At 41.5% G+C, this 26,128-nt stretch overlaps 1 protein-coding gene across 1 annotated transcript in view; it reads right to left on the reverse strand.

Annotated features, from left to right (window-relative positions):
• Positions 1–26,128, reverse strand: part of ADAMTSL1 (ADAMTS like 1) — a gene marked incomplete at its 3' end in the record, with an annotated part of 475,788 nt that overhangs the window by 72,620 nt on the left and 377,040 nt on the right. The window contains exons 22-23 of the mRNA XM_082260455.1: positions 15,696–15,875; positions 13,978–14,112 (exon numbers count right to left, since the gene is read on the reverse strand). Of these exons, the coding sequence (XP_082116581.1) occupies positions 13,978–14,112; positions 15,696–15,875 (315 nt within the window). The remainder of the gene's footprint in view (positions 1–13,977; positions 14,113–15,695; positions 15,876–26,128) is intronic.

Genomic DNA, 26,128 nt, shown 5'->3' on the forward strand with positions numbered 1-26,128 from the left:
CAGTAATTTCCATAAACTTTATTGGATGTAAAGCAAAGATATATAGCACTCACATTTGAGAAGGGTATAGTGTGCGAATCACACGCCGACCTGCGTGGTTCCAAATCGGTTAGCAAGGTAGCAGCCAATGTCCTCTATTGTATGTAGGCGTCCAGCAAGGGCGGCCCGACGCGGCGTTTCGTCACATATGACTGACGTCTTCAGGGGCGTGGCCCCACTGCTGAAGTACACCTATTTATGTCCATAAAGGCGATCCAATTGGCTGGCTACAACCCGGAAGCGGAAATCACCATCATGTGTCCCGCGACCCGGAAGTCTAATTGACTAGCTACAACCCGGAAGCGGAAATCGTCATCATACGTTCCGCGACCCGGAAGTCTAACTAGAAACAGGAAGTGGAAGTCGCTGTCATACGTCCCGTGACCCGGAAGGTAAATAGAGCTCTGTATACAGGAAGGAAGTCACAATTCAATGTGTTCCGCCCTCCCAGAGAAAAAAATGTCACCAAGAGTTTAAAAAGGCCGAAACTGATGATGACAAATAGATAATAAAAATTATTATGCACAATACAATCTAATCTGACCCCAAAATCAACTCCTAGAGGCAGATTATCTGTCGCAATATAAAATAAAATAAAACAACGCAATATATGACAATGGCGCCACCTTGTGTTCAGATTTGGAACCTACAAGTACTACATATCGATTAAAACAACGCTAAAAACCACTAAAATCATACCCAATACATTAATAACAATACACATATATCAATTTAAAACAGCTTCATACAACCCAAATATAAAAAATATAAATAGAGTGAATGGGCCATCAAGAATTTGCTATAAAAGCGTTAATATCCCACTCGATGTTCAGTCCGTATGGCGTGTAGGATTTTAATCGATAAATCCAGGCTGTCTCCAGTTGGGACACCCCACGAGTAAGATTGCTCCCCCTCCAGTTAGGAGTAAATTTATCGATCCCCAAGAATAGTGTGCCCGTAGGGTCCCTATTGTGACACTCGTCATAGTGACGGGACACACTATGCTTGGGGAAACCGCTTAAGATGTTAGTGATATGCTCATTAAGGCGTACCCTCAACATCCTCGTGGTGCGACCCACATACTCCATCCCGCATGGGCACCTAATAAGGTATACCACATATCTCGTGGTGCAAGTGATGAATGGTTTTATTTTATGTGTGAGTTGGGTCACGCCAGTCACAAACATTTCACTTTTCTTTCGGCCCGCAGTATTGTATTTGCAGACTCTACAGGACCTGCATGGGAAAAATCCACACATATTTTGAAAAAAGGAAACCCGTTTGGGGGGGTTCCGAATATTCGGCGCCACCTGCAATCTCAATGGGGGGACACCCCTCCAGATATGAGGACTTCCTTAAAGAAGCATCCTCTTTGAGATCCAAATTCCTGGAGAAGGGGTATGGAGAGGCAGAATTGGATGTGGCTCTGGCACGTGCAAGTGCACGGAATAGGGATGATCTACTGGTACCTAGGGTAAGAACCAAGGATGATACCTACCAGCACGCTTTTTTCTCTACCTATTCTACCCAACATTTTTCAGTAAAAAATATGTTGCGGAAGCATTGGCATGTCCTTAAAACTGATAGTGTTTTGGGCCCCGTTCTGCCCGACAAGCCACCTGTGATCTTTAGGGGTGTCCCCCCATTGAGATTGCAGGTGGCGCCGAATATTCGGAACCCCCCCAAACGGGTTTCCTTTTTTCAAAATATGTGTGGATTTTTCCCATGCAGGTCCTGTAGAGTCTGCAAATACAATACTGCGGGCCGAAAGAAAAGTGAAATGTTTGTGACTGGCGTGACCCAACTCACACATAAAATAAAACCATTCATCACTTGCACCACGAGATATGTGGTATACCTTATTAGGTGCCCATGCGGGATGGAGTATGTGGGTCGCACCACGAGGATGTTGAGGGTACGCCTTAATGAGCATATCACTAACATCTTAAGCGGTTTCCCCAAGCATAGTGTGTCCCGTCACTATGATGAGTGTCACAATAGGGACCCTACGGGCACACTATTCTTGGGGATCGATAAATTTACTCCTAACTGGAGGGGGAGCAATCTTACTCGTGGGGTGTCCCAACTGGAGACAGCCTGGATTTATCGATTAAAATCCTACACGCCATACGGACTGAACATCGAGTGGGATATTAACGCTTTTATAGCAAATTCTTGATGGCCCATTCACTCTATTTATATTTTTTATATTTGGGTTGTATGAAGCTGTTTTAAATTGATATATGTGTATTGTTATTAATGTATTGGGTATGATTTTAGTGGTTTTTAGCGTTGTTTTAATCGATATGTAGTACTTGTAGGTTCCAAATCTGAACACAAGGTGGCGCCATTGTCATATATTGCGTTGTTTTATTTTATTTTATATTGCGACAGATAATCTGCCTCTAGGAGTTGATTTTGGGGTCAGATTAGATTGTATTGTGCATAATAATTTTTATTATCTATTTGTCATCATCAGTTTCGGCCTTTTTAAACTCTTGGTGACATTTTTTTCTCTGGGAGGGCGGAACACATTGAATTGTGACTTCCTTCCTGTATACAGAGCTCTATTTACCTTCCGGGTCACGGGACGTATGACAGCGACTTCCACTTCCTGTTTCTAGTTAGACTTCCGGGTCGCGGAACGTATGATGACGATTTCCGCTTCCGGGTTGTAGCTAGTCAATTAGACTTCCGGGTCGCGGGACACATGATGGTGATTTCCGCTTCCGGGTTGTAGCCAGCCAATTGGATCGCCTTTATGGACATAAATAGGTGTACTTCAGCAGTGGGGCCACGCCCCTGAAGACGTCAGTCATATGTGACGAAACGCCGCGTCGGGCCGCCCTTGCTGGACGCCTACATGCAATAGAGGACATTGGCTGCTACCTTGCTAACCGATTTGGAACCACGCAGGTCGGCGTGTGATTCGCACACTATACCCTTCTCAAATGTGAGTGCTATATATCTTTGCTTTACATCCAATAAAGTTTATGGAAATTACTGCACTATGAGGGGTTTTATTTCCTTCTTTTGAGTGGCTCCCTTAAGGTATACTTAAGGTATACTGTCAAGGTATCAATTCTGGGATTCATCTTTGTGAAGAGGTCCGGTCCAATTCGTCACCGAGTGTGTTGCAGTTCTATGATAGTTCAAGGCCCAATGCATATAACTATCTGGTAAGCGTGTTTTGAACACTCCTTTTGGTGGTGGATTCCTTTCACTTTACTGCAAATTGGTGCCGTGCAATATCACTGGTGGAAATGGACTTTATTTATGGACTTTGTTCATAATATTTTAGCGCTACATATTTTATTTCTTTTTTGTTATATACATATGCTCAGTGTATGATTTGAGTGTAGCTGCTTTGTTAATTATTTTATTGTGCGTTCAATCGCTTACCTTTTAAGTTTTTTAGCGCAACTATACCCATATTTTATTCTTGTTTTTACTGAAAATTGAGAGTTGCAGCTTTGTATTTGATGGATATATTTGAATATCGTACTACTCTCAGTATTAATACTGAAGATGTTTTTTCCTCTATTGAGGAAGCACCTGACACTTTGGGAGGTCTATTCACCAGGCTGAAAAACCTTCTCATAGCGGAGCTCCATACCAACTGGGATGTGGCCTTTTTCGAGAAATATATTTCGGATAATATGGTCCCCAGGAGTCTACGCTGGGAAGTGTTTCCCCAGAGCGACATTTTTGACATTCAAGAATGGTTTCAGTTTTTTAATAAAATGGGTCTTAGCCTTATGAGTTTTATGCTGACGAAAAAGAAACAAAAACTCCTGAAGCTGGATAAGGATATAGGGACCATTAAAGAAAAACTGACGGAATTTAAGACCAACGATGATTACAAAAAGAAGTCAGAGGCTTTGCGTAAACATCTAGAAAAAGAGGAAATAGAGCAAAAATTAAAAAAGAAAAAGAAATATACAAGAGACCTAGGGGACTATAAAAGGGGGGAGGTCTTCAAGTGGCAATCGTCATTTGTGGTGCAGGAGCCCGCAGATGTCGATGCCAATGAAGACATGGAGGTATCTAGCGTTCCTTTGGTGGTGAGACCTAAAGTAGTTACTGCTAGAGTTCCAGCCCCCTCCTCGCCTAAACCCCAGACCACCCAATGGGTGTCCGTTGGACGTGGGAGAGCTCGGGGTAGAGGTAGAGGTCGCCAACCACCACCTCAACATAACAGTCTGATATATCATAATAACAGATTTGAACCCCTAAACAGAGATGCAGATTCACCTGGGAGGTACATGATAAGGCCTCTTCCTGAGTTGGAGAGGTTTGGTAATAATGGGGGTGGCTGGGTGCAGCCCCCTCATACCACCAACTTCCAGGGATATCCGCATCAAGATTATACACAGCATGGGTATAATTATGGTCCCCCCAACAGTGAATTTTTCCCTCGAGGTGGTGCCCACAACCAAAACTCTAACCAGTTTTTTCGTCAGGACACCCCCAAAGGGAAGCGAGGAAAAAATTTAAAAGAGGGACTAGAGGGGGGAGGAGGATCAGACAGAAAAAAGAGGCGGTTCTAAAAGATGCAGGTCTCTTTAACTTAAGTACGGCATACATATCCAACGAAGAGAAATTTGTCTTAAACCATGGGCTGAAATATGCCCCTCCTAAACAGTTGAGCAAATTTGATACATTCATTGACTTGCATAAGTTCGTTAGAAAAATGAGTATTAAGAGACATCTGCTCAGTAATCCATTGAACCCCAGGACAGAATATGTCATGGGAGTTAAGTCTACTACTTTTTCCAATGCCTCCACCTTCAATCCCCCTGGTCCATTGGCTCCTTCGCTTATGGTGTTCAGAGACTTGATGGCCAGGGATATTGATTCCCTGAAGATCAAGAGTACTGGCACCAATCTCATGTTTAAGAAGGGTTTGGATCGCCTTAAGGATAGGGAGGATATAACGGTACGGCCGGCCGATAAGGGTGGAGGCATTGTTATTTTAGATTCCACCGCTTATAACAAGGAAATGTGTAGACTACTGTCTGATAGGGGTACCTATGAGGTTTTACCAGGAAACCCTACTATCAAATATAAAAAGGAATTGAGTGCCTTGGTCGAGTATGGATTCCAGAATAAGTTGCTCACTAAGAAGGAGAAACTCTTTCTGGTACCTTCGGCACCGAGAACACCTGTGGCATACTATTTACCGAAGGTGCATAAAGATCCGATCAACCCACCCGGGAGACCTATTATCAGCGGGATTGATTCCGTTACAGCCCGGGTGGGGAGATATATTGATAACTTTTTGCAACCTCTTGTTGTAAAGACTCCTTCTTTCCTACGGGACTCGATGCAGGTCATCAACGAGTTGAACAGTTTAAACTGGAAGAACTCGTATATATTGGCTACCGCCGACGTTTCATCGTTATATACGATCATTTCACACGATGACGGGAGAGAGGCGGTAGAATACTATCTGAAACAGGATATTAAGTATGGCCTGCAGCGAGATTTCCTTATGTCACTCCTCGTCTTTGCGATGAGTCACAACTATTTTTGGTTTGATCAGACTTATTATCGTCAAAGTCGAGGAGTGGCTATGGGCGCTAAATATGCGCCAAGTATGGCCAATCTATTTATGGCCAAATGGGAGGAGGATGTCGTTCGTGATGTACCTGGGCGGGAGCTAGTGCTTTGGCGCAGGTACATCGATGACATCCTCCTCCTTTGGGACGGTGATCAAGCATCCCTGGAGTCATTCATGGCCAACCTAAATGTTAACAATAAAGGCATCATACTCACCTTTGAATGGAGTAGGGAGGAAATCCATTTCTTAGATCTTAACATTAAGGTGGTAGAAGGGCAAATAATCACCTCGACCTACTTCAAGACTACTGACAGGAACGGATTTATTGATATTTCCAGCTGTCATCATCCATCTTGGCTGAGATCCGTTCCTGTCAGTCAGTTCTTGAGGTTGAGACGAAACTGCTCCAGATATGAGGACTTCCTTAAAGAAGCATCCTCTTTGAGATCCAAATTCCTGGAGAAGGGGTATGGAGAGGCAGAATTGGATGTGGCTCTGGCACGTGCAAGTGCACGGAATAGGGATGATCTACTGGTACCTAGGGTAAGAACCAAGGATGATACCTACCAGCACGCTTTTTTCTCTACCTATTCTACCCAACATTTTTCAGTAAAAAATATGTTGCGGAAGCATTGGCATGTCCTTAAAACTGATAGTGTTTTGGGCCCCGTTCTGCCCGACAAGCCACCTGTGATCTTTAGGGGTGTCCCCCCATTGAGATTGCAGGTGGCGCCGAATATTCGGAACCCCCCCAAACGGGTTTCCTTTTTTCAAAATATGTGTGGATTTTTCCCATGCAGGTCCTGTAGAGTCTGCAAATACAATACTGCGGGCCGAAAGAAAAGTGAAATGTTTGTGACTGGCGTGACCCAACTCACACATAAAATAAAACCATTCATCACTTGCACCACGAGATATGTGGTATACCTTATTAGGTGCCCATGCGGGATGGAGTATGTGGGTCGCACCACGAGGATGTTGAGGGTACGCCTTAATGAGCATATCACTAACATCTTAAGCGGTTTCCCCAAGCATAGTGTGTCCCGTCACTATGACGAGTGTCACAATAGGGACCCTACGGGGACACTATTCTTGGGGATCGATAAATTTACTCCTAACTGGAGGGGGAGCAATCTTACTCGTGGGGTGTCCCAACTGGAGACAGCCTGGATTTATCGATTAAAATCCTACACGCCATACGGACTGAACATCGAGTGGGATATTAACGCTTTTATAGCAAATTCTTGATGGCCCATTCACTCTATTTATATTTTTTATATTTGGGTTGTATGAAGCTGTTTTAAATTGATATATGTGTATTGTTATTAATGTATTGGGTATGATTTTAGTGGTTTTTAGCGTTGTTTTAATCGATATGTAGTACTTGTAGGTTCCAAATCTGAACACAAGGTGGCGCCATTGTCATATATTGCGTTGTTTTATTTTATTTTATATTGCGACAGATAATCTGCCTCTAGGAGTTGATTTTGGGGTCAGATTAGATTGTATTGTGCATAATAATTTTTATTATCTATTTGTCATCATCAGTTTCGGCCTTTTTAAACTCTTGGTGACATTTTTTTCTCTGGGAGGGCGGAACACATTGAATTGTGACTTCCTTCCTGTATACAGAGCTCTATTTACCTTCCGGGTCACGGGACGTATGACAGCGACTTCCACTTCCTGTTTCTAGTTAGACTTCCGGGTCGCGGAACGTATGATGACGATTTCCGCTTCCGGGTTGTAGCTAGTCAATTAGACTTCCGGGTCGCGGGACACATGATGGTGATTTCCGCTTCCGGGTTGTAGCCAGCCAATTGGATCGCCTTTATGGACATAAATAGGTGTACTTCAGCAGTGGGGCCACGCCCCTGAAGACGTCAGTCATATGTGACGAAACGCCGCGTCGGGCCGCCCTTGCTGGACGCCTACATGCAATAGAGGACATTGGCTGCTACCTTGCTAACCGATTTGGAACCACGCAGGTCGGCGTGTGATTCGCACACTATACCCTTCTCAAATGTGAGTGCTATATATCTTTGCTTTACATCCAATAAAGTTTATGGAAATTACTGCACTATGAGGGGTTTTATTTCCTTCTTTTGAGTGGCTCCCTTAAGGTATACTTAAGGTATACTGTCAAGGTATCAATTCTGGGATTCATCTTTGTGAAGAGGTCCGGTCCAATTCGTCACCGAGTGTGTTGCAGTTCTATGATAGTTCAAGGCCCAATGCATATAACTATCTGGTAAGCGTGTTTTGAACACTCCTTTTGGTGGTGGATTCCTTTCACTTTACTGCAAATTGGTGCCGTGCAATATCACTGGTGGAAATGGACTTTATTTATGGACTTTGTTCATAATATTTTAGCGCTACATATTTTAATACCGAAAGGTAGCAGGTAGGTCTAGATGCACGTCTCCGGGGCCTGAACCCACCTATCCCAAATTTTATTGTATTTAGACGGGCAGCCACGGTGGGCATATATCAATTTTTTGTAGGGCAAGGTGTGGTTAACTGCTCTAAGCCAGTCATGAAAGGTCGGGGGGGGGGGGGTAGCTCTCATCCATTTTTGTGCAATGCACTTTCGGGCTTGGAACAAGGTTTCGTGCAGGAAATGGGCAGTAAATTTGATTATACTAACATCTGGAAAAATGCCGAGCAAACAGGGCTTTGGGGCAAGTGTTAAGGCGGAACCCATGGTGTCATGTAGAAACTCCACCACCTGTTTCCAGAAGCCCTGCAGTTCCGGGCAGCTCCAGAGAAGGTGGTAGAATGTGCCTGGTTCCCTTCCACACAGAGGGCACGTAGCTGAAGTGTCTCGATGGTATGTGAATTTCAGACTTTTAAGAGAAATACTAATCATCTTTACACACTCCAACCGCATATCAGATCACATCTTTATTTGTTACATATCCAAATGTACAGTTTTTGTCGGATGAATATGGTGCCTATGATATTATTAGTATAATACACATCCATGTCCAGTTGTGTAAATAATTAGTTTGCCCCTTTTTGGTCTGTAAAATATACTATTTAAAATGTTTCATTATAGCTGTTCAATAAATGCAAAAACTAACAAAAAGGAGGAAAAAAGTTATGTAGCCAATTCCTGCAGTCAGTTGCAATTTGTTCTGTGGGTCGCTGTGTCGGCACCACCTGGCTCAAGAAAATTAAATTTTTTTAATTGGATGAAAAACTCACAGCCTAACAGAACCTACATCCAATCATATGTAGGCACTGTTTGGGTATTTTTGATGAATGATCCAGGATGGTGGAATTGTGGACTAACAAAGAAATCTTTACAGTTTATGGCCATTTTAATGTACCGTGCTCTTTGTCTCTGCTAATTCTTATCAGTTACATTGTTTTAGCTATCTGGATGGACTACATAACACCCTTAAACTATGTAATGGAGAATAAGAGAAGGGAAGGCGTTCTGTAGTTCTGGGTGAGAACGCTCCACCTTCCATAGATACAGTACAGTGATACAGAGATACCACATCTAAGGACTGGTTACCTGCAATATATTATATTTTGGTTCTTAGGTTTAGATATACTTTAAACATTAGTTAGGACTAAATGAAGTCAACACCAATAACTGCTTGTAAAAACAATTAAAATGTAACATTGTATTTAGAGACTTTAGAACAGGGGTGCTCAATCTGTGGCCCGCAGAGCCATCTGATGTGGCACACGACCACAAGGAAATGCTTGCTCATGCTCTGAGATGGCAAGGTAAACCGCAGCGCATCAGTGTGAAAGCAGCTTTATAGGGGGCTCAGGTCAGTAAGGACATGTTTAGATTTGCACTTTGGGGGGCAGTAAAACCCTATAGCTTATTGTGGCCCATGACCGATTACCAAATCACTTAAGTGGCCTTCGTTCTTCAAAAGCTTGAGCGCCCCTGCCTTGGAATCACAACAGTGAAATAAATACATGAGCATGCCTAAGCATACTTATTTCTTTGCAGAGTGTTTTTGTACCATTTTTGTCATATATTTCCAACTAAGTGTATGACAGATGTAAAAAGGTACTTATCTCCTCTTCAAAAACTGTGAGGGGAATTATTCAAGGGAGTTACCAATAGAATGAGGTGCCTTTTCAGCAAAAATAAAAACAGTTTTTCATTAAGCGAACAATGTTTGCTAAATCAGAACAAAAGAAGCAATAAAGTGTGGTAAAATATTTTAGTAGCTTAGGAAAGGCGGTGGTTTCTTCTAAACAAAACTGAATCCTTACTTTCATGGTCTGCGGTCTAAATATCTTATCACATTTTTACACATGGTCTCTTTTTAAAGATTTTTCTTGCAAGAAATTGCAGAGATGACAGAAATAAAACGAAGACTGGAGAAAAGAGAAATCACAAATAAGTGAAGGAACAAGATCTGCTGTGTCTGCAGTAGAATCACTTTGAAGTAGCTCTGAAGTTGATGCCAAGTATAAAGTGCACTACCCCTCTACCCTTGCACTGAACAAGCAAAGCTCTGCCACCTGGTAGTGTTGAATCCTGCCCTCTCTCTCCTGCCTCCAACACATTTCTATTGATCCATTACTGCGATTGGCTGATTTAGGGCCCATTCACACATGTGCAATGCTTACTGCTCCTTGAAAAGAAATCTGCGGTGGATGACTTTTCAGAGACGTTTGATAAGCAGCCAGGAGGTGATATGTTGCCTCCTTACCACCTGCTTTAAAATGTCAAAATGGTATAAATAAATATGTATAAAAAAAAAATGTCAAAATGGTGAAGCATTGCATCTTAAGGGCAGTGCTGTTGCAGTGCTGTCCCAGTCACTTAAATAGGTTACTTTTGGTGGCAGTACCATCTGCTGAATGCGACATGGCGTTTCATTTTCTACTTTATATGATTGCATGTGCATACTGCTCTGACCCCTGATACAGGGGCACGTAGCAAAAAGCTAGAGAGAAAAGCTGGACATAGACGGAAGGACCGGGCGAGATTCGAACCATATATGGGCAGGCTGATTGTACCAAAGTTGATTGATTGATCAACTTGGGTACAACCAGCCAGTCAGATTTTTCATGCCATTATTATCAGTGGCTGTAGCCATTTGCAAAAATTACTGTGTGTTCTCCTGGCAGGGATGACTCCCCCGGGAGAGCACAATAGCTCCACGGTGGGCATTGCCCCATCAACCCATGGTTGCAGGAAAGAAAATTGCACCATATATGGCTGGATTTTGTAATATAAAGAGAGAAGAAAAAGATGATAAATAAAGACAAGGGAAGGGCCAACTAGGGCTTGGGAGACATCCATGAATGTGCTGTCACTTTTCAATTGCCTATTGGTGGCTGGTATCTATACCTCTCCTTTTCTGCTATCCAGGCCTTGGATTCTGGTGGTGGTTTGAATGTCCCAAACTGCTGGAAGCATCCCACCACTTGCCACCAAATGTGACAGGAACCACTTTGGCACGCCGATTGGGTGCTTTCTTCCGCCAAACATTGCCTCCTGCCCTCCAAACTGTTCCAGCAGACTGAAAGCTAATACCAGCCCCCTTACTCCAAGCATCATACACAGACAAGATGTTGGGTCTGTCACATCAGCATTAAGTCTAAAAAAGTAATTGATGTGTTCTGTATAGTGTGTGCAAAAAACTGAATAGTATTTACTGGTCCCACTGGAACTATGTACTCTAAATTGAACAATTCCTAAATAAACCACTGGCATTTGGACATGCAATCTTTTCATATTCCCTTACAAAATAAAGCGACAAAAAAGCAATGTTGATGTATACAGTGCAGCATAACAGAGAACCACAATTTACTGTACTATCAACAGATCAGTAATGCACGATATCTGACTAGTATCGCCAATAGATGAAGACATCCAATACCACATGCCTTTTCCTTGTAAATGTATGTGATGCAGCTGTCAAACACGTCTGATGGCCAATGGCTGATTCTATTGTGCTCTCACTGAATTTAAGCAGCTTCTCAGTAATTCTTTATTTGCACTCTTCGTGTCAAACATCTTTTTCTTTTTGAGGCATAGATTTCAGGCCGAGACACCATGATGTGCTAAGTGAGCACTGAGTGGTGTAACCTCCATATGAATACAAACAATTGTGAAGTGTGGCTCTACAAATATTTCTTGCTACTTGGGTTCTGCACTTAGCATTTTTTTTTGCCTCAGTAAATGTACCCACATGGGTCATGGAGATATATGGTCTGCAGTACAATCTTTGGGGTTTCCTTCAATTGATTCCTACTGTGTATAGACCACAACTGTGGCAAAAGTTTTTTTTAGGCAACTGAAATCACGGCTTAAGGGATGCAGATCCAGCAGCTTTCCTCATTAGTGCCCTGTGGGTGCACAGCTGACAGATAATGATGAAACCACTCCTATTAGACTCAAGCAGCACAGGGGGACAGCAAGCAGTTATTTCTTCAGAATAACAAAAGGTAGGAATCTGCAACAAGATTTTTTAAAATCCTTGCAATGTACATAGATCACCCAGAGGGGAATGTTTTTTCCTCAACAAAAGTGGAGTTACGCTTTAAATATTTAGTAACAGCGTTCATTCTTTTTTACACTCTGTGTACTCTCTGTGTGTTGTTAACGGACCTCTATAGCTCAAGGTAAAATGTACGTACACAAGTGAATAACTCAATGCAGAGAGTTAAGACAACTCCTTCCCAAGGCAATTCTTTGTCATGCTTTAAATGTTTGCAATACACGATAGATATAAAACGTATGATTAAAACAATATGCGGTTAAACCTTTAACTATTACAGTTTCGTTTCATAATTTAAAACAAGGCAGTGGTTCCAGCTGAGGGTTGCTGCAAACATTAGGTTGGCAATAGATGGAAATATATCTCCCTGAGGGCAAGATCTTGGAGTTGCATCTTGGGCTTCTATTGAATGCCCAAAATGAAAGTATGCATCCCTGTTCTCCAAATTAATCTCCCACCAGTAGCGACTCACAGTAAGGATGATAACTGACCTAGGACAGCAATAGATCTTCAAATTCATGGGGGAAAAGTACAATAAGTTAGAAGTTTGTGATGATTAATGGAACCTTTTTTACAATAACAAATTTTAAGGAGTGTCCCACTGGCATATTCTTTGAAAGAGAGGTGCAAGCTGATATGAAATCCTGCTGATATGAAATTGCATGCTACAAAGGCATGAGAAACTGACACAGATGTCAACCCCTTGGAAAAATAATAATAGAGCAAAAACACAATAAGCAAAGAAAAACATACAAAGATATTTTGTTTTTAAATGGCAGCAAAATAAATCTTCAAACGCTACAGGAATCTTTATACTTTCCTTTGGTAGGCATATTTTCAAAATCTCACGCTAGATTTAGCCATGTATTTTCGGCAGATAAAGCCCAAGCTAGGCAAAACAAGCATTATCAGAAGCATTTTATAAGGTGTAATGAAGCTCTGATTCTAAGTCTTCTGCAATACAATTGCATACTTAATGCTTGTCAATGATTATCTGAAATTGTGGGCACTGTCCAGTTGTATGACATATTAATGGGTATGCAAAAAAAAAAAAGGTCTTTTTAAATTATTGGTGTTTAACTTGTTTATATTGTGGTATCTGGAATTGCTAGACCATTGTATACTAATGCATTGTAATTCCTGTCACCAAAAACTTATCAGAATTAAAGTGATATTAATGATATTATTTTAGAAGAGGAGGTCCATACTTAGAGGTCCATACTTACATCATATAATGCTTCTTTTTCTATAAAATGTCCTCTTTTGTTCTCCTGTGGCTGATCTCTTAACCTCTGGCATGTCTACAAGTGTCTTCTTAACTAGCTCACTGCTAAGGAGACATCTATGTGTTTGAGTGTGAGCTCCAGATCAGTGCTGCTTGCATCTATAGATGCACATAGTTCCCCACAAGCCATACTCCCTCCTCCTCCAAGCAATTTGACTGAAAGCAGCAGAAGCCTTAACCCTGCTGCCCTAAGTACCTGGCTTTATACATGGACATGCTGATGCTCATAAGTGCATGTTCCATCTTTGTCACTATCAGGAAGCTTGCATCGAGTAATGACATGGAGTGAGTGCATGTAGACAGGAAATTACAGAAATGAGGAAGAAGGAGATCAGCAGTATTGAGATGCATATTACAAAAAAAATAACTAACTAGTGAACTATAAGGTTTTTTGTCTGTTTCAATGAATAATCAACCTAATATTAACACTGACTGTCACTGCATGCTGAATTGGTAAATGTTCATCCATAAATTCTTGTTTGGCAAATCACCTCTATGATTCATTACTACTTTTTATTGCAATGTCAATTCTTACAGGAGGTTTACATTGACAGGGGTTTTGGAGCCTGTCACTCATTTAAAAATATATACATGATTTGACAACATACCAATTAATGCTGTTCCACCCATGTTCACCATCAGGTTGTTACCAACAAGGGATGTGAGCACTGAAGGTAATCCGGGTCCAAGTTCAGCAAAAAGCATTAACAATCGCTCCACTCCAAACAGGTCCAAAGCAGGTTCTGCAAGAATTGTTTAAGAAAATCATACCATAAAACAAACTATGACAATACTCCATCAATTGAAAAACAATAAAAAAGTCTTGTCCTAAGCATTTTAACCTCAATTTTGGCAATTCGATTTTTAGTTTTTTTTATCGCCTGCTAACCAAAATATGTGGAGCTGCATCATAGCCCTTTATGTAATATTCACAGCTTTCTGAATGTGTGGGTCCAAAATCTCTGCCATCTTGAATTGATAACAAGGCATTCTAGGAGGGTGTTGAATAATTCACCCTATGTAAAGTGTTTTCGAAAGCACGCAAGAGTGGATCAACACCAAAAGCCCCATTCTGAAATATTGGCAGGAGAATCAATATGCTTTGGTAAAATTCCTTATTGTAAGATCTGATATCCTAATTAGTGCTATTTATTAGTACTACTGTATATCTAAAGCCAATTTTGGTAAAGACATCAGGTTTATTTTTGCTGTCTGTATCCCATTAGTGACATTTACCTTAATTTCCTGTCCTGTAGACACAACAGAGAAATGTATCCAAATTGTGGTAAATCCTTGCTTAAGCTGGCCATACAGGTAACAATTTTTTCCTTTCAGTCGGCAGACTAAATGGGAAAAAAATAACAGATTTCCCCATTCAAGGTACCCTTCGTGAATGGATAAAACTCTCATTGTGGCTATTGTATTTTGACAGCATGTCATGCCAGGTCTGCAAACACCTGAACACTGCTTGAATCTGCTTGGATGCTGCAGCTGTTTGGCCAACAATTTTCCACCCAGCTCCTTTGTTTTTTCAATTAAAGGAGAAGTACAGCCAAAGCTATTTGGCTGTACTTCTCCTGTGGATCACTGGCTGACGTCACAGAGCCAGTCTAGGCTTGGAAAGGATCCTGACCATATGGTCGGGATCTGCCCACATTACTGGACCAGCACCTGACTCAGCCTCTCAGTGGGCCATTGAGAGCCTGAGCCAGCTGCTCCTGCCTTCTTCACAGCCCAGTGCTCCAGTGAGTGTGGGGGCAGAGCCGAGAGCCGGTGACACCACCTCTCTGCTCAGGGAGCTGTGAGAACCGAGAGATTGGTGGTGTTTGATCGATCGGTTCAGTGTTAGAACTGCATCCACCTAGGTACAGTAAGTATGATTCACAAAAAAAAGCAAATCCCATACTTCAAATTTAAAGGATATCAGGAGGGAGGCAGCTGACAGGGCCATCTACTGAGCAAATTTTGTCTGGTTCATCAGGAACAGTGGTCACTGTAACAGGTGTCCCCATTAAAAGAGTTTAACTCTATTTCTGTTCTGGTGACAAGGCAAAATTTAGCATTTCTTTACTTTTATTGGGCTATAGGAACTACACAAAGTTCACAACTGATCTGTGTGCACAGAATCCCATTACTACTAAAGCCTATCTGCACTTTAAACATACTGACTGCACATTATACTGCCCAATTAAAAAACTGCATACATAAAGCATTGTCCTTATGTTATAGATTTTAGAAGGTATGAGGCTATGTTAAGTACTTAGCAGTGTGTTGGTAAAATAGTACAACAAAAAAAAATCAAATTGTTGACTAAATGTGTATATACCTATGACTTGAAGTTGGGTTGATTCTGATACCTCTCCATGTATGTTAGCTGCTTTGCATGTATACAGTCCTTGGTCAGTATATGTTATATTTGCCAGGAACAAAGTTGCATCACTGTGGTGGGGCACATGGTGTAATCTGCTTTTATTTCGAAACCAAGTCACATCAGCCTCCGGAAGACCTGCAGAAACAAAATTTGCACTAATGAAACATTAATTTACTGTAGAAGTTATAAATTAGCCATTGGATTTATCATTTTGTCTTAGTAAGTCCTCCCCTGTGTTGCCCCCACAGTTTTCAGATTCAAACTTTTGTTCTTAAATTGTAATTTTTTAGTGCAAGTTACGAAATGTTCTGTGGCAAATATTAAGCAAATCAAAGGGGAGAAGGGCAGGGCCATTATGAGAAGTGTCTGGCATGTACGGGAACTGAAGTCATTCAAGTATGATATATTGGAGCAAAGTTTTGTGTAAGAAGCTAAAACAAAAAGCAGAGATAACTTTCCCTGTTACTCTGCATCTACTGATCATTTTGATATGCTGTTTTAACTGAAACCAATATCTGCTTATGCATTTTGTCTTCATATGCTTGGTTTGAATTGCCCAGGTTAAAAAAGTCCATACTGAAACCAGACATCACAATATTCCCGCTATTGCTAGCCACAAAAACCACCACTTTGTTATTATAAGTTTGAGTTCCCTGACTTGAGGGCTATGTCTCGCCATCTGTCCTAAAAGTACCGGCACCCTCCTGGGATAGGGTAATGACATTTGGTGTGGTCAGTGCCTAAAGTCTGGAAACTCTGGATAACAAAGGCAAAGAATAGCACAAGCATCAGCAGACTGTCAGCATTAATATTCTAAATCAACTCTTTGTCACCAAGGAGAAGAGAGAGTGGACATGTAAGGTAGAAAGAATGGAAGACTGCTGGACACTTGGAGATTAGATAGAGGGGAAGGCAGACTGGGCTAAGACTGTCCTTGCATTTTACTGCCCATGTGTTTCCCATTTGTTGCCTTTGCATTGTCGCAATTGCTTGCCTGTTGGCTTGTGTATTAAAAGGGTTTTCTTTTTTTCACCATGTGTTGTCTTGATTGCTCATTTGTTTGTCCTGGCATTGTCATAATTGCCTGTTTGTTGCCCATGTACTGTCAAGATTATAACCACAATTACCATTTTAATGCCCATGTACTGGCACAATTCCATGCTTGTTACCCACGTACTGCCACAAGTGCTCATTTGTTGCCAATGTATTCTCACAGCTGTTTGTTGTGCCAAAATATCTCCAATTGCCCATTAGTTGTTCATGTATTTCCACACTTAGATGATAAAACACATATGTGTGTTGCCCACGTTCTTTGACCAAATATTGTCATAACTGCCATAAATGCCTGTGTGTTGCTTGTATGTGTGGCTCCATGTGTTTCTTCGCATTGCATATAGGGCAGCACATTGATTTCAATGGGCTGCCTATGTGTGATAAACACTCAAAATAAGTTCCTGACCCTTTAGAGAAATTGTGCTGCACCATAACACATGGCGCTGTGGCACCATGCATATTGGCGTGTGCAAAAATGCACACTTTTACAGATGTGTGGGGTGTCATTAAGAATTACTGGTGCATAAACAAAAGGCCAGTGCATTTCTGTGCATTGCGGGAAAGCGTGCGATTTTGCACAATATTTCGCAACCAACAAATGTGAACATAGTCTCAGTACTATGTTGCTAGCTGTGTGGGGCAAGTCACTCTTGTGACCTCCCACCTTCCAAGCAACCTGATTGGTTCCTAAATGTAAGCCTCAGCAACCTTTTTGGTGGTTTGACGCTGGGATGAAATCTACACTTTTACAGGAAAAGTCAATATTAGCTGATATCATCAGGTGACTATGTTTCTAGAAATTCTGACAAGCGTTTTTCACTAAAAAATAAATGTCTGCTTCTGCATTTTATCATCATACGGTCAGAATGAATGGCTAGGCTTGTGACAGGTTCATGTTAAAGCAAACCTAATCTGGTCTCCCACAGTACACAGAACATTGAAATGCAATTATTTTAGCTGCTAGATACCTTTTCTCATCAGCAGCATACTGTATAGAAGTCTGGTGAGTTCTATCAGTGTCTGGTTAAAGCTTGTAGGAGGAGTGTTCATTCTCATCTGACTGTCCTATGAGACTGCAGGACCCCTGACTCACTGTCTGGACAGTGCTGATTGGCCCTGTGCTGATCACATGCACCCTCCCAAGAAACAAAAAAACTTTCTAGCAATACACACCAAACTGAGCATGTGCAGAGGTTCTTTTTTTTATCAGGAGATAGATTGGGGACAGTGGAACAAGTAGAGGATCAGAGAAGACAGGATCAAACAGCCTTTTTACACAATGTGCATGAATAACCCCTTATGTTCCACAGTGAGTACAACAAGCATGCTTTACTGCATATACGGACTGATTTTACTGTTGTGGGTTTAGTAGCACTTTAATTGCTAATCCCCTTCTGAAAATACTAGCTCTCTGATGTGACTCATAGGCTTCCATAACTTTTCAGTCACTGTCTTCCAACAAATATTCAGTTTAAAAAATCCACAGTAAAGCCAGACATCTTATTCTGTACTTCTAGAACTCTTTCAGGAAAGTGACTAACAGTACTAAAGCAAAAGTGTGGTAGCCTGGAAACTAGCATTATCACAAGGAAATTGCCAAATGTCTGTTGCTCTTATGGTAGATTTCATTTAAAGGGGATGTAAACTTAAAAATAAAATATAATATATTGCAGCTTACCATACCTGCCTTACTTTTGTTTTTCAGGCTTTTTTCCCCTTTTATTTTTACCTTGTAATCCTGTGAATAACACATTTTCTGTCCTGGATGGGTACATTGACTCTTTCATTGTATCTGTCACTAGAATCATAGTTGCCACCCAGGCTGGACTACAAATATGTCTGCTTTGTTCATCTCAGTTACATAGGAGCTGATAGGATTAACAGTTTACACGAGTGCTTTTTGTTAAGTTCACAAGAAGAAACTCGGACATAACATTTCTGGCAAGATCAAAATATATTTTTCTGTACTTGCTGAAGATGTCCTTACCCTAAAAAATAAACCCATCACCTGATTTCCTTCTCTCTCTCCTCCGGCCTTTCTTCCCTACCTGTGTCTCCCTCTCCCCCTTCTTACCTGGTACCCCCTACTGCTGACCTACTTTAATTAGCCATCCACGATGGCCCTCGATCATCTCGCCCCCCCCCCCCATCCGAGTTTCACTCCTTGCCATGAGAGGGCCCCCCTTTGACCATTTCTTAACTGAATACCATAAGGAAGGCCTATCCTTGTCCGGGAGGTCTCTTCCATGGTCCGGCCACAGCATGATCCCCATGGGGGTGTCTGGGCCCTGGGAGGGTTCCTTCTGAGCGCTGGACACCCTCATTAGCCCCCTACTTGGTCGCACTGGGTCTTTCATACAAGCGTTAGTCCCTTATATGTATAAAGCTCAAGGGTCTTTCTTATTTCTCTTGTTACCTCTTATGGTTATGCTGCATCACGATCTGTACTATGCATGTTTTGTACTTTATGACCTTTGTATTTCAGTTGTCTTTATGTATCTTGTGTTTGCCAAAACTTAATAAAATGTTTTGAAAGAAAAAATAAACCCATTGCAGCCACCACATCTGGACTGGTAAGCTGCAACATATTCAATTTTAATTAAGACTGTTACTATTTAAGCCAGCTTTAAAGGGCCAGAAAAGTATTCCCTCCCTGCTTTGCACATATCAGGATTTACTGGACCAATTAACCTTGTACGTAGGATGAGGACTTTTATAACGTTTATGGGATGCCATGACATGCTGATGGCTACTGATAGGCCCACTTTGTACTCTTTTACACTTTGATATGTAACATAGCCCTTTTTATATATGCTTTACATGTTCTAATGCAATATTAAATACAGATAGATACACATTTTATCTTCCATATATTCACCACTAGGTGGCAAAAGAGTATTGTTCTGTACCTTTTTAATAGTGAAAAGGACATGATCATTTTTCCCATTGGAGCTCGTCAATTTTAATTAACTAATAGTAGTAATAATTTAGCAATTTTTAGAGTGTTTACAGTCGATTAGGTGGCAAATATGCTTTAATGCTTAATGTCAACTATTGTTATTTTTTCTTTTTGTTCTTTTTTTACTTTTGAATAGAGTAGGAATGACATCATGTGCTTGTGACATGAGGTCAAGAAATGGGGGATGCTGTTGTCACCTGCACAGGAAGACACAGACAACAGGAACTCCCAACCTTTCCTTGTATAACTAAACATGTTTTTATTTTTTTATGTGTTTTCCATGAAGGGCTTCCCATCACTAATTGTCTTTGAAGTGAAGGAAATGTGATTAGATCTTCTGTCAGCTGTACACAATTTGAATGGTTTGTTTGGGGGTTTCCTCATATTACACAGTTTGCTAAATAGTTTGGCAAATTAAGGAGATTGTAGGGTCTATGGTCACCCTTACTGCTGACTTTAACAAATATTATGCTACAAGCTAAGGCTTGAATAAAGTTATATAGATCTCCCCTGTCCTAGTCACCATGCCTGATCAATAACAACAGGTCCTGGTGGCTATGCAAGTTATTTGCTTGCTTTGTATGCCAGCACAGGGCTATAGTCCCTCCATCAGTCTTGGTAATGTTTGAGGAGCTTAGATCACTGGAGTATTGTGGAGAAGAAGCTGCTGGCACTAGTCCAGCAGCACAGGGGACTAGCGGATCGGGTAAGTTAGAGTGGATGTTCACAATCGATCAAACTAAGCCTAAAACTGCTTCAACCCCCTTTCTAAATCCTATTCTTACTATCCTGTAGAAGGAAGATGCTTATACTTACCTATTATGAGGGCTCTCACGTAAACGTCGCAGCAGTCGGCTTTGGGGGAGAGTCCCCCTTCTCCCCTAAGGCCGCCGCTGGGAGAAAATCTTGTGATCAGACCATAGCGCCTTCATTAGCGGTAAGTATAAGCATCTTCCGTCTATAGGATAGTTAGAATAGGATTTAGAAAGGGGGTGGGGACAGGTCTCATCTTAGTTAGATCAATCCTGGACCTCCACTTTAAAGTGCTTTTCCAGTCCTCTAGACCTATAGGAACAATTAAGGCCCCTTTCACACTTGTGCGACTTGTCCTGTGATTTGGTACTCTAAAGTCACATGACAAGTCGTACTCCATGATTTCCAATGGGTACCGTTCACATCTGTGATACTTCAAGTCGCAAAAACTTCAAACTAGTCTCTGCACTACTTTTGTCTGACTTTGATGCGTTTTGATGTCCGTAGACATTACACAGGCATTGCTTCAAGTCCAGTTAAAATCGTGGCAAAAAATTGTGGTAAAATCGTGTGACTTTTAGGTCACACAAGTGTGAAAGGGGCCTAAACCTTGAAGAGCAGGTGCAGCTACACTGCAAGGAAACATTAGTTTTCCAGGAGTTCAGGTTTAAACCAAATTTTTTGGATACAAGTTTTATGGTATTAGTAAGGCCTCGTTCACACCATGTGCAGAGACGTTAGTTTTTCTGCATGCGTTCTGCAAAGGGCATAAAAAACAATTGTTCTCTATGTGCCCCGTTCACACCACAATGTGCAGATTTTTTTCTGTGCAGGAATCTGCCACATGTATTCAGTTTTCTGCATGGAACAAAACTGACAAGACAGCAACATTGTTGGGAACAGGGCACATAACTGATGTGCAGGAAAACTGATGTGAAACTGATGACTCTGCAAGTGAAATGTGCACGGTTTTCCCTTTATTTCCCATCAGTTTTCATGCATGTATGGTGGGGGAACAACCCCTAATGCCTGGGTCAAGTTTTATTTAGCCTCCTTTTGAATGCCTCCCTGGCATTAGATTACTTAAATGGTGAAAATACTTTGCACAATCCAATCTGCATACTTGGGGATCACCTTTGGTGTTTTGACTTATGTGGCCACCGATCTCCTATAAAGCGAAACTTCATCCCCAAAAGGAAAATTCTGCCACCGATCCTCCTCCTCCCCCCTCTTCCTCCATTTTTAGAACTTTTTTTTTGGGGCGGGTGGGGAGTGAAAGTGATACCTACTTTTGTCAGGTACCCATTGCCAATCCCACTGGAATTGCCAAGGCTATTCCAGCAGAAGTCCTCCCCCCACACACCTTCAATCTCCTGGGACACGTCACAGGTCCCAGAAGGCTGTGGGACCATTCAAAGGGCACAGTGCATCTCATGCATGCACAGTGGGGAAGCCAATTGTGAAGCTGCAAGGAGTCACAGCCAGATTCCCACAGTCAACATGGCGGCACCGGTGAAAACCTAACCTGGGCGACAACAGCGATGGATCCCTGGGCAGGTAAGTGTCTCTTTTTTCAAAAACGACTGAAGAACAGGTTCCCGACCACCCCATAGCATACTACTACAAGGAGCCTGCTCTGTGCAGAATCACATATATATATATATATACCTAATTCTGCGCTTTCGGGTTTTGGATGCGAGCAGGCGCTGCCGGAAGCTTGTTCCTGCTGTGATTTTACGTAACAGGAGCCAAACAGCAGGTCCCGCAGACCCAATGTCTGCTGGGACCTGCCGATCATTTATTATATTGACAGAATGCCAGTAAACAACGCCGCCTGTCATTCTGTGAGTACAGAAGGCATGGATCCTGTGTTTTTGTGAAGCTACTGGTAAAAGCACCTCCTCCACTACACTGAAACTTGAGTTAGGCACACATTTAACCCTCATTAGTACAGTGACAGTGCATATTTTTAGCACTGATCCCTGTATTCATGTCACTGGTCCCCAAAAGAGTGTCAAAGTGTCAGTTAGGTGTCCGATTTGTCTGCCGCAATATCACAGTCCCACTATAAGTCACTGATTACCACCATAACTAGTAAAAAAAATAAATAAATCAATAAAAATATCCCATACTTTGTAGATGCTGTAACGTTTGTGCAAACCAATTAATATACGCTTATTGGGATTTTTTATACCAAAAATATGTAGCAGAATACATATTCGCCTAAATTGATTAAGACATTTGATTTATTCCATTTTTTTATTGGATGTGTTTTAGTGCAGAAAGTAAAAAATATTGTTTTTGTTTTTTCAAAATTGTCAGTCGTTCTCTGTTTCTTGCGCAAGAGATAAAAACTGCAGTGGTGAACATATACCCCCAAAAGAAAGCTCTATTTGTGGGAAAAAAAAAAGTCATCAATTTGATTTGGGTACAGTGTCACACGACCGCGCAATTGTCAGGTAAAGAGAGGGAGAAAGGCAGGCGGCTAGTGTAAACAAGCCGCCTGTCATTCTCCCCTGTGTAGAAACAATGATCATACGGTTCTACTATGTAGGACCGTTGATCATTGTTCCTACACCTCAAGCCACAGCCAATCACAGTTAGAATCACGCCCCTAGGGACACACACCACCCCTCCCTCTCAAATAAAGTTAACCCCTTCACTGCCAGTGTAATTTTACAGTAACAGTGCATATGTATAGCACTGATTACTGTAGAAATGTCACTGGTAACCCCAAAAGTGTCAAAAATGTCAGTCAAGGGTCCGATCTGTCCGCCTCAATGTCGTAGTACTGCAAAAAAATTGCAGATCGCCGCCATTACGCGTTAAAAAAAAACAACAAAAATTACAAAAATCTTTCCCTTTGTTAGTAAACGCGATAACTTTTGCGCAAACCAATCAAAATACGCTTTTTGCGATTTTTTTTTACCAAACATATGTAGCATAAAACAAATTGGCCGAAAATGTTAAAAAAAATTTGATTTTTACATTTTTTTGGGGGGAATTTCATATAAAAAAATGTGAAAAATATTTTATTTTTGCAAAATTGACGCTCTTTTTTGGTTTATAGCGCATGATCAAAAAATCGCACAGGTGATCAAACACCAACAAAAGAAAGCTCTGTTTGTGGGGAAAAAAAAGGACGTCAAATTTGTTTAGGTACAGCGTCGCACGACCGCGCAATTGTCCGTTAAAGTCGCGCAGTGCCGAATCGCAAAATACCCCCTGGTCAGGAAGGGGGTAAAATCTTATGGGGCTTAAGTGGTTAAGGGTGTAAACCTTCCAGAGGTCAAGTGGTTAAGCCAGTTTACAGTTTCTACTGTATACATCACTATATCATAGTATACTACCAGGCCTAGACTGGCAATCCTGAAACTTTGTCATTTGCTAGAAGTAATAATGATTTTTAGGATACACGTGGTCCTTTTTAAACAGTGCATTTGTTATTATTATTCTCATTTTTAGTTTGGACTTGTCTTTATGCACTCTACTGAGTTAGCAGTCTAAAGTATATACACAAACATTATTGTTCCTTTGGGGTTCCAATACTAGGGTCTGTGTGGGCCAATGTGCTTAAAACACCAGATCTGCTTTTTATTCTCATTCTGGCAATGTGTACTAAACATCATTCTATATCAAACAAATAATGTGCATATTGGATTGAATTCAACTTATATTAAACATCATTTAAATGCAACTTAAAATGATATAAATACGATCCCATGCCAGATAACAGGAAACTCTTATAAAAAACACTTACGGACATCCAAGCGCCTTCTGTCCTAGTATGGAATGCACATTAATGTTATCTCCATGGGCCATAATGCACTAAGTGTCATTATTTTTTCGCCAATGTAATCTTCTGCCACAGCTTATCAAAGCCTGTCAACAGACAGCCCATTCCAATGTCTCCTGGCATCGATGGTGGGAGCCAAATGTCATATTTACATTGTACAGCTCATCTCTCATTTTCATAGTTACAGTGTGCTGTCTAAACTGCTCATCCAGTAAACATTCACATCTCCTCCTATTCAGAGAGGGGCCTGAGTGTTGTCACAATCCTTTCATTCAGATCTGGCAGTTCCATGATAAGAGGGGTATCAATACATTTTTATTCTGTGTTTACACACCACAGCTAGGTCATTTTCAGTCATGCACAACATAGTGATAATTTGGAAGATCCCTCTTGCAGTAATGACAATAGGAAAGCAGTCTCCCACAGTCAATTATCATCTTAACATGACATGATTATTTAAAGTAAACCTTTACTCTAGAATGCTTATACACAAATTATTAGCAAGCAGCACATTATGAGACAGTATAACTTCAAAGAGGCCAAATATTCAATGCACTGCATTGTTAAAGCCCAAAAAGCCTGAAACAACTGTATGCAGTTTAGACCAGTCTTCCTCAACCAGTGTGCCGCGCCACACTGGTGTGCCGCAAGAGGTCCTCAGGTGTGCCGCAGGATATTGGGAGAGAAGAGCTGTCAGATGAGTCCCATCTCCCGATCCCCTGCTGAACTATACATCAGCACTGTGAGGGAGCTCTGTAAGCCTCAAAAGTGAAAGTAAAGGGAGGTGAAGTGTGCTGTGCTCTCTGCTTCTTCCTACAGTGCAGTACCCGGCTGAATGGGAAAGGGTCTGTGCTGGAATGTTTTCAAGAGCTTTATAAATGTGTCTCTGCGTGTATACATGTGTCTGTACATGTGTGTGTATGTATGTGTGTGTAAGTATGTATGTATGTGTGTGTGTGTGTGTGAGAATGTATGTATATGTATCTACAGGTCTGTATGTGTGTACTTGTGTGTGTGCATGTGTACATCTGTCTGTATGTGTTTGTGTGTACACATGTCTGTGTCTTTATGCATGCATATATACATATGTCTGTATGTGTGTGTGTACATGTGTTTTGTGTGTGTACACATGTCTGTGTTTTAATGCATGCATATATACATGTGTCTGTATGTGTGTGTGTACATGTGTCTGTCTGTGTGTGTACACATGTCTGTGTTTTTATGCATGCATATATACATGTGTCTGTATGTGTGTGTGTGTACATGTGTCTGTCAGTATGTGTGTGTGTACACGTCTGTGTCTTTATGTATGCATATATACATGTGTCTGTATGTGTGTGTGTGTGTACATGTGTCTGTCTGTGTCTGTATGTGTGTGTGTGTACATGTTACTTTTAATCCTGACCCCCCCTATTCCTGTACCATCAGAACTGTTTTTGTAGGGCTTGTTTGTGATAGCAGCAAAGACTGGTGCTCCTCAGACAAGCAATCCATGCTCAGATCGCTTTTCAGAGGCATTTAACAGGTGGTGAAGAGGCAATATGTTGCCTCCTCTTCACCTGTTTTAAGCTGTAAATTAAGCATCACTAGACAACCACCATGCAATGCCCACAGTTGCGGGGTGGTTGCAGCGCAGCCCCATTCATGCTGGGTATACCTCCAGCTGCAGCCACAGCATGAGTACACCTCCAGCTGCTGCCTCTGCAGCAAAAGGGGGAGAAGTTGGGGGTGGTAAAAACAGCTCAAACATGTGGTTTTACCGCCCCTCCAACCTGACATGTGAACAAGCTCTTGGTTGACATCTGTGTTGCTGCATGCTGTGTGTAG

This window comes from Pelophylax lessonae (genome assembly GCF_965119305.1).
Source record: "Pelophylax lessonae genome assembly, chromosome: 1".
Lineage (NCBI taxonomy): Eukaryota > Metazoa > Chordata > Amphibia > Anura > Ranidae > Pelophylax > Pelophylax lessonae.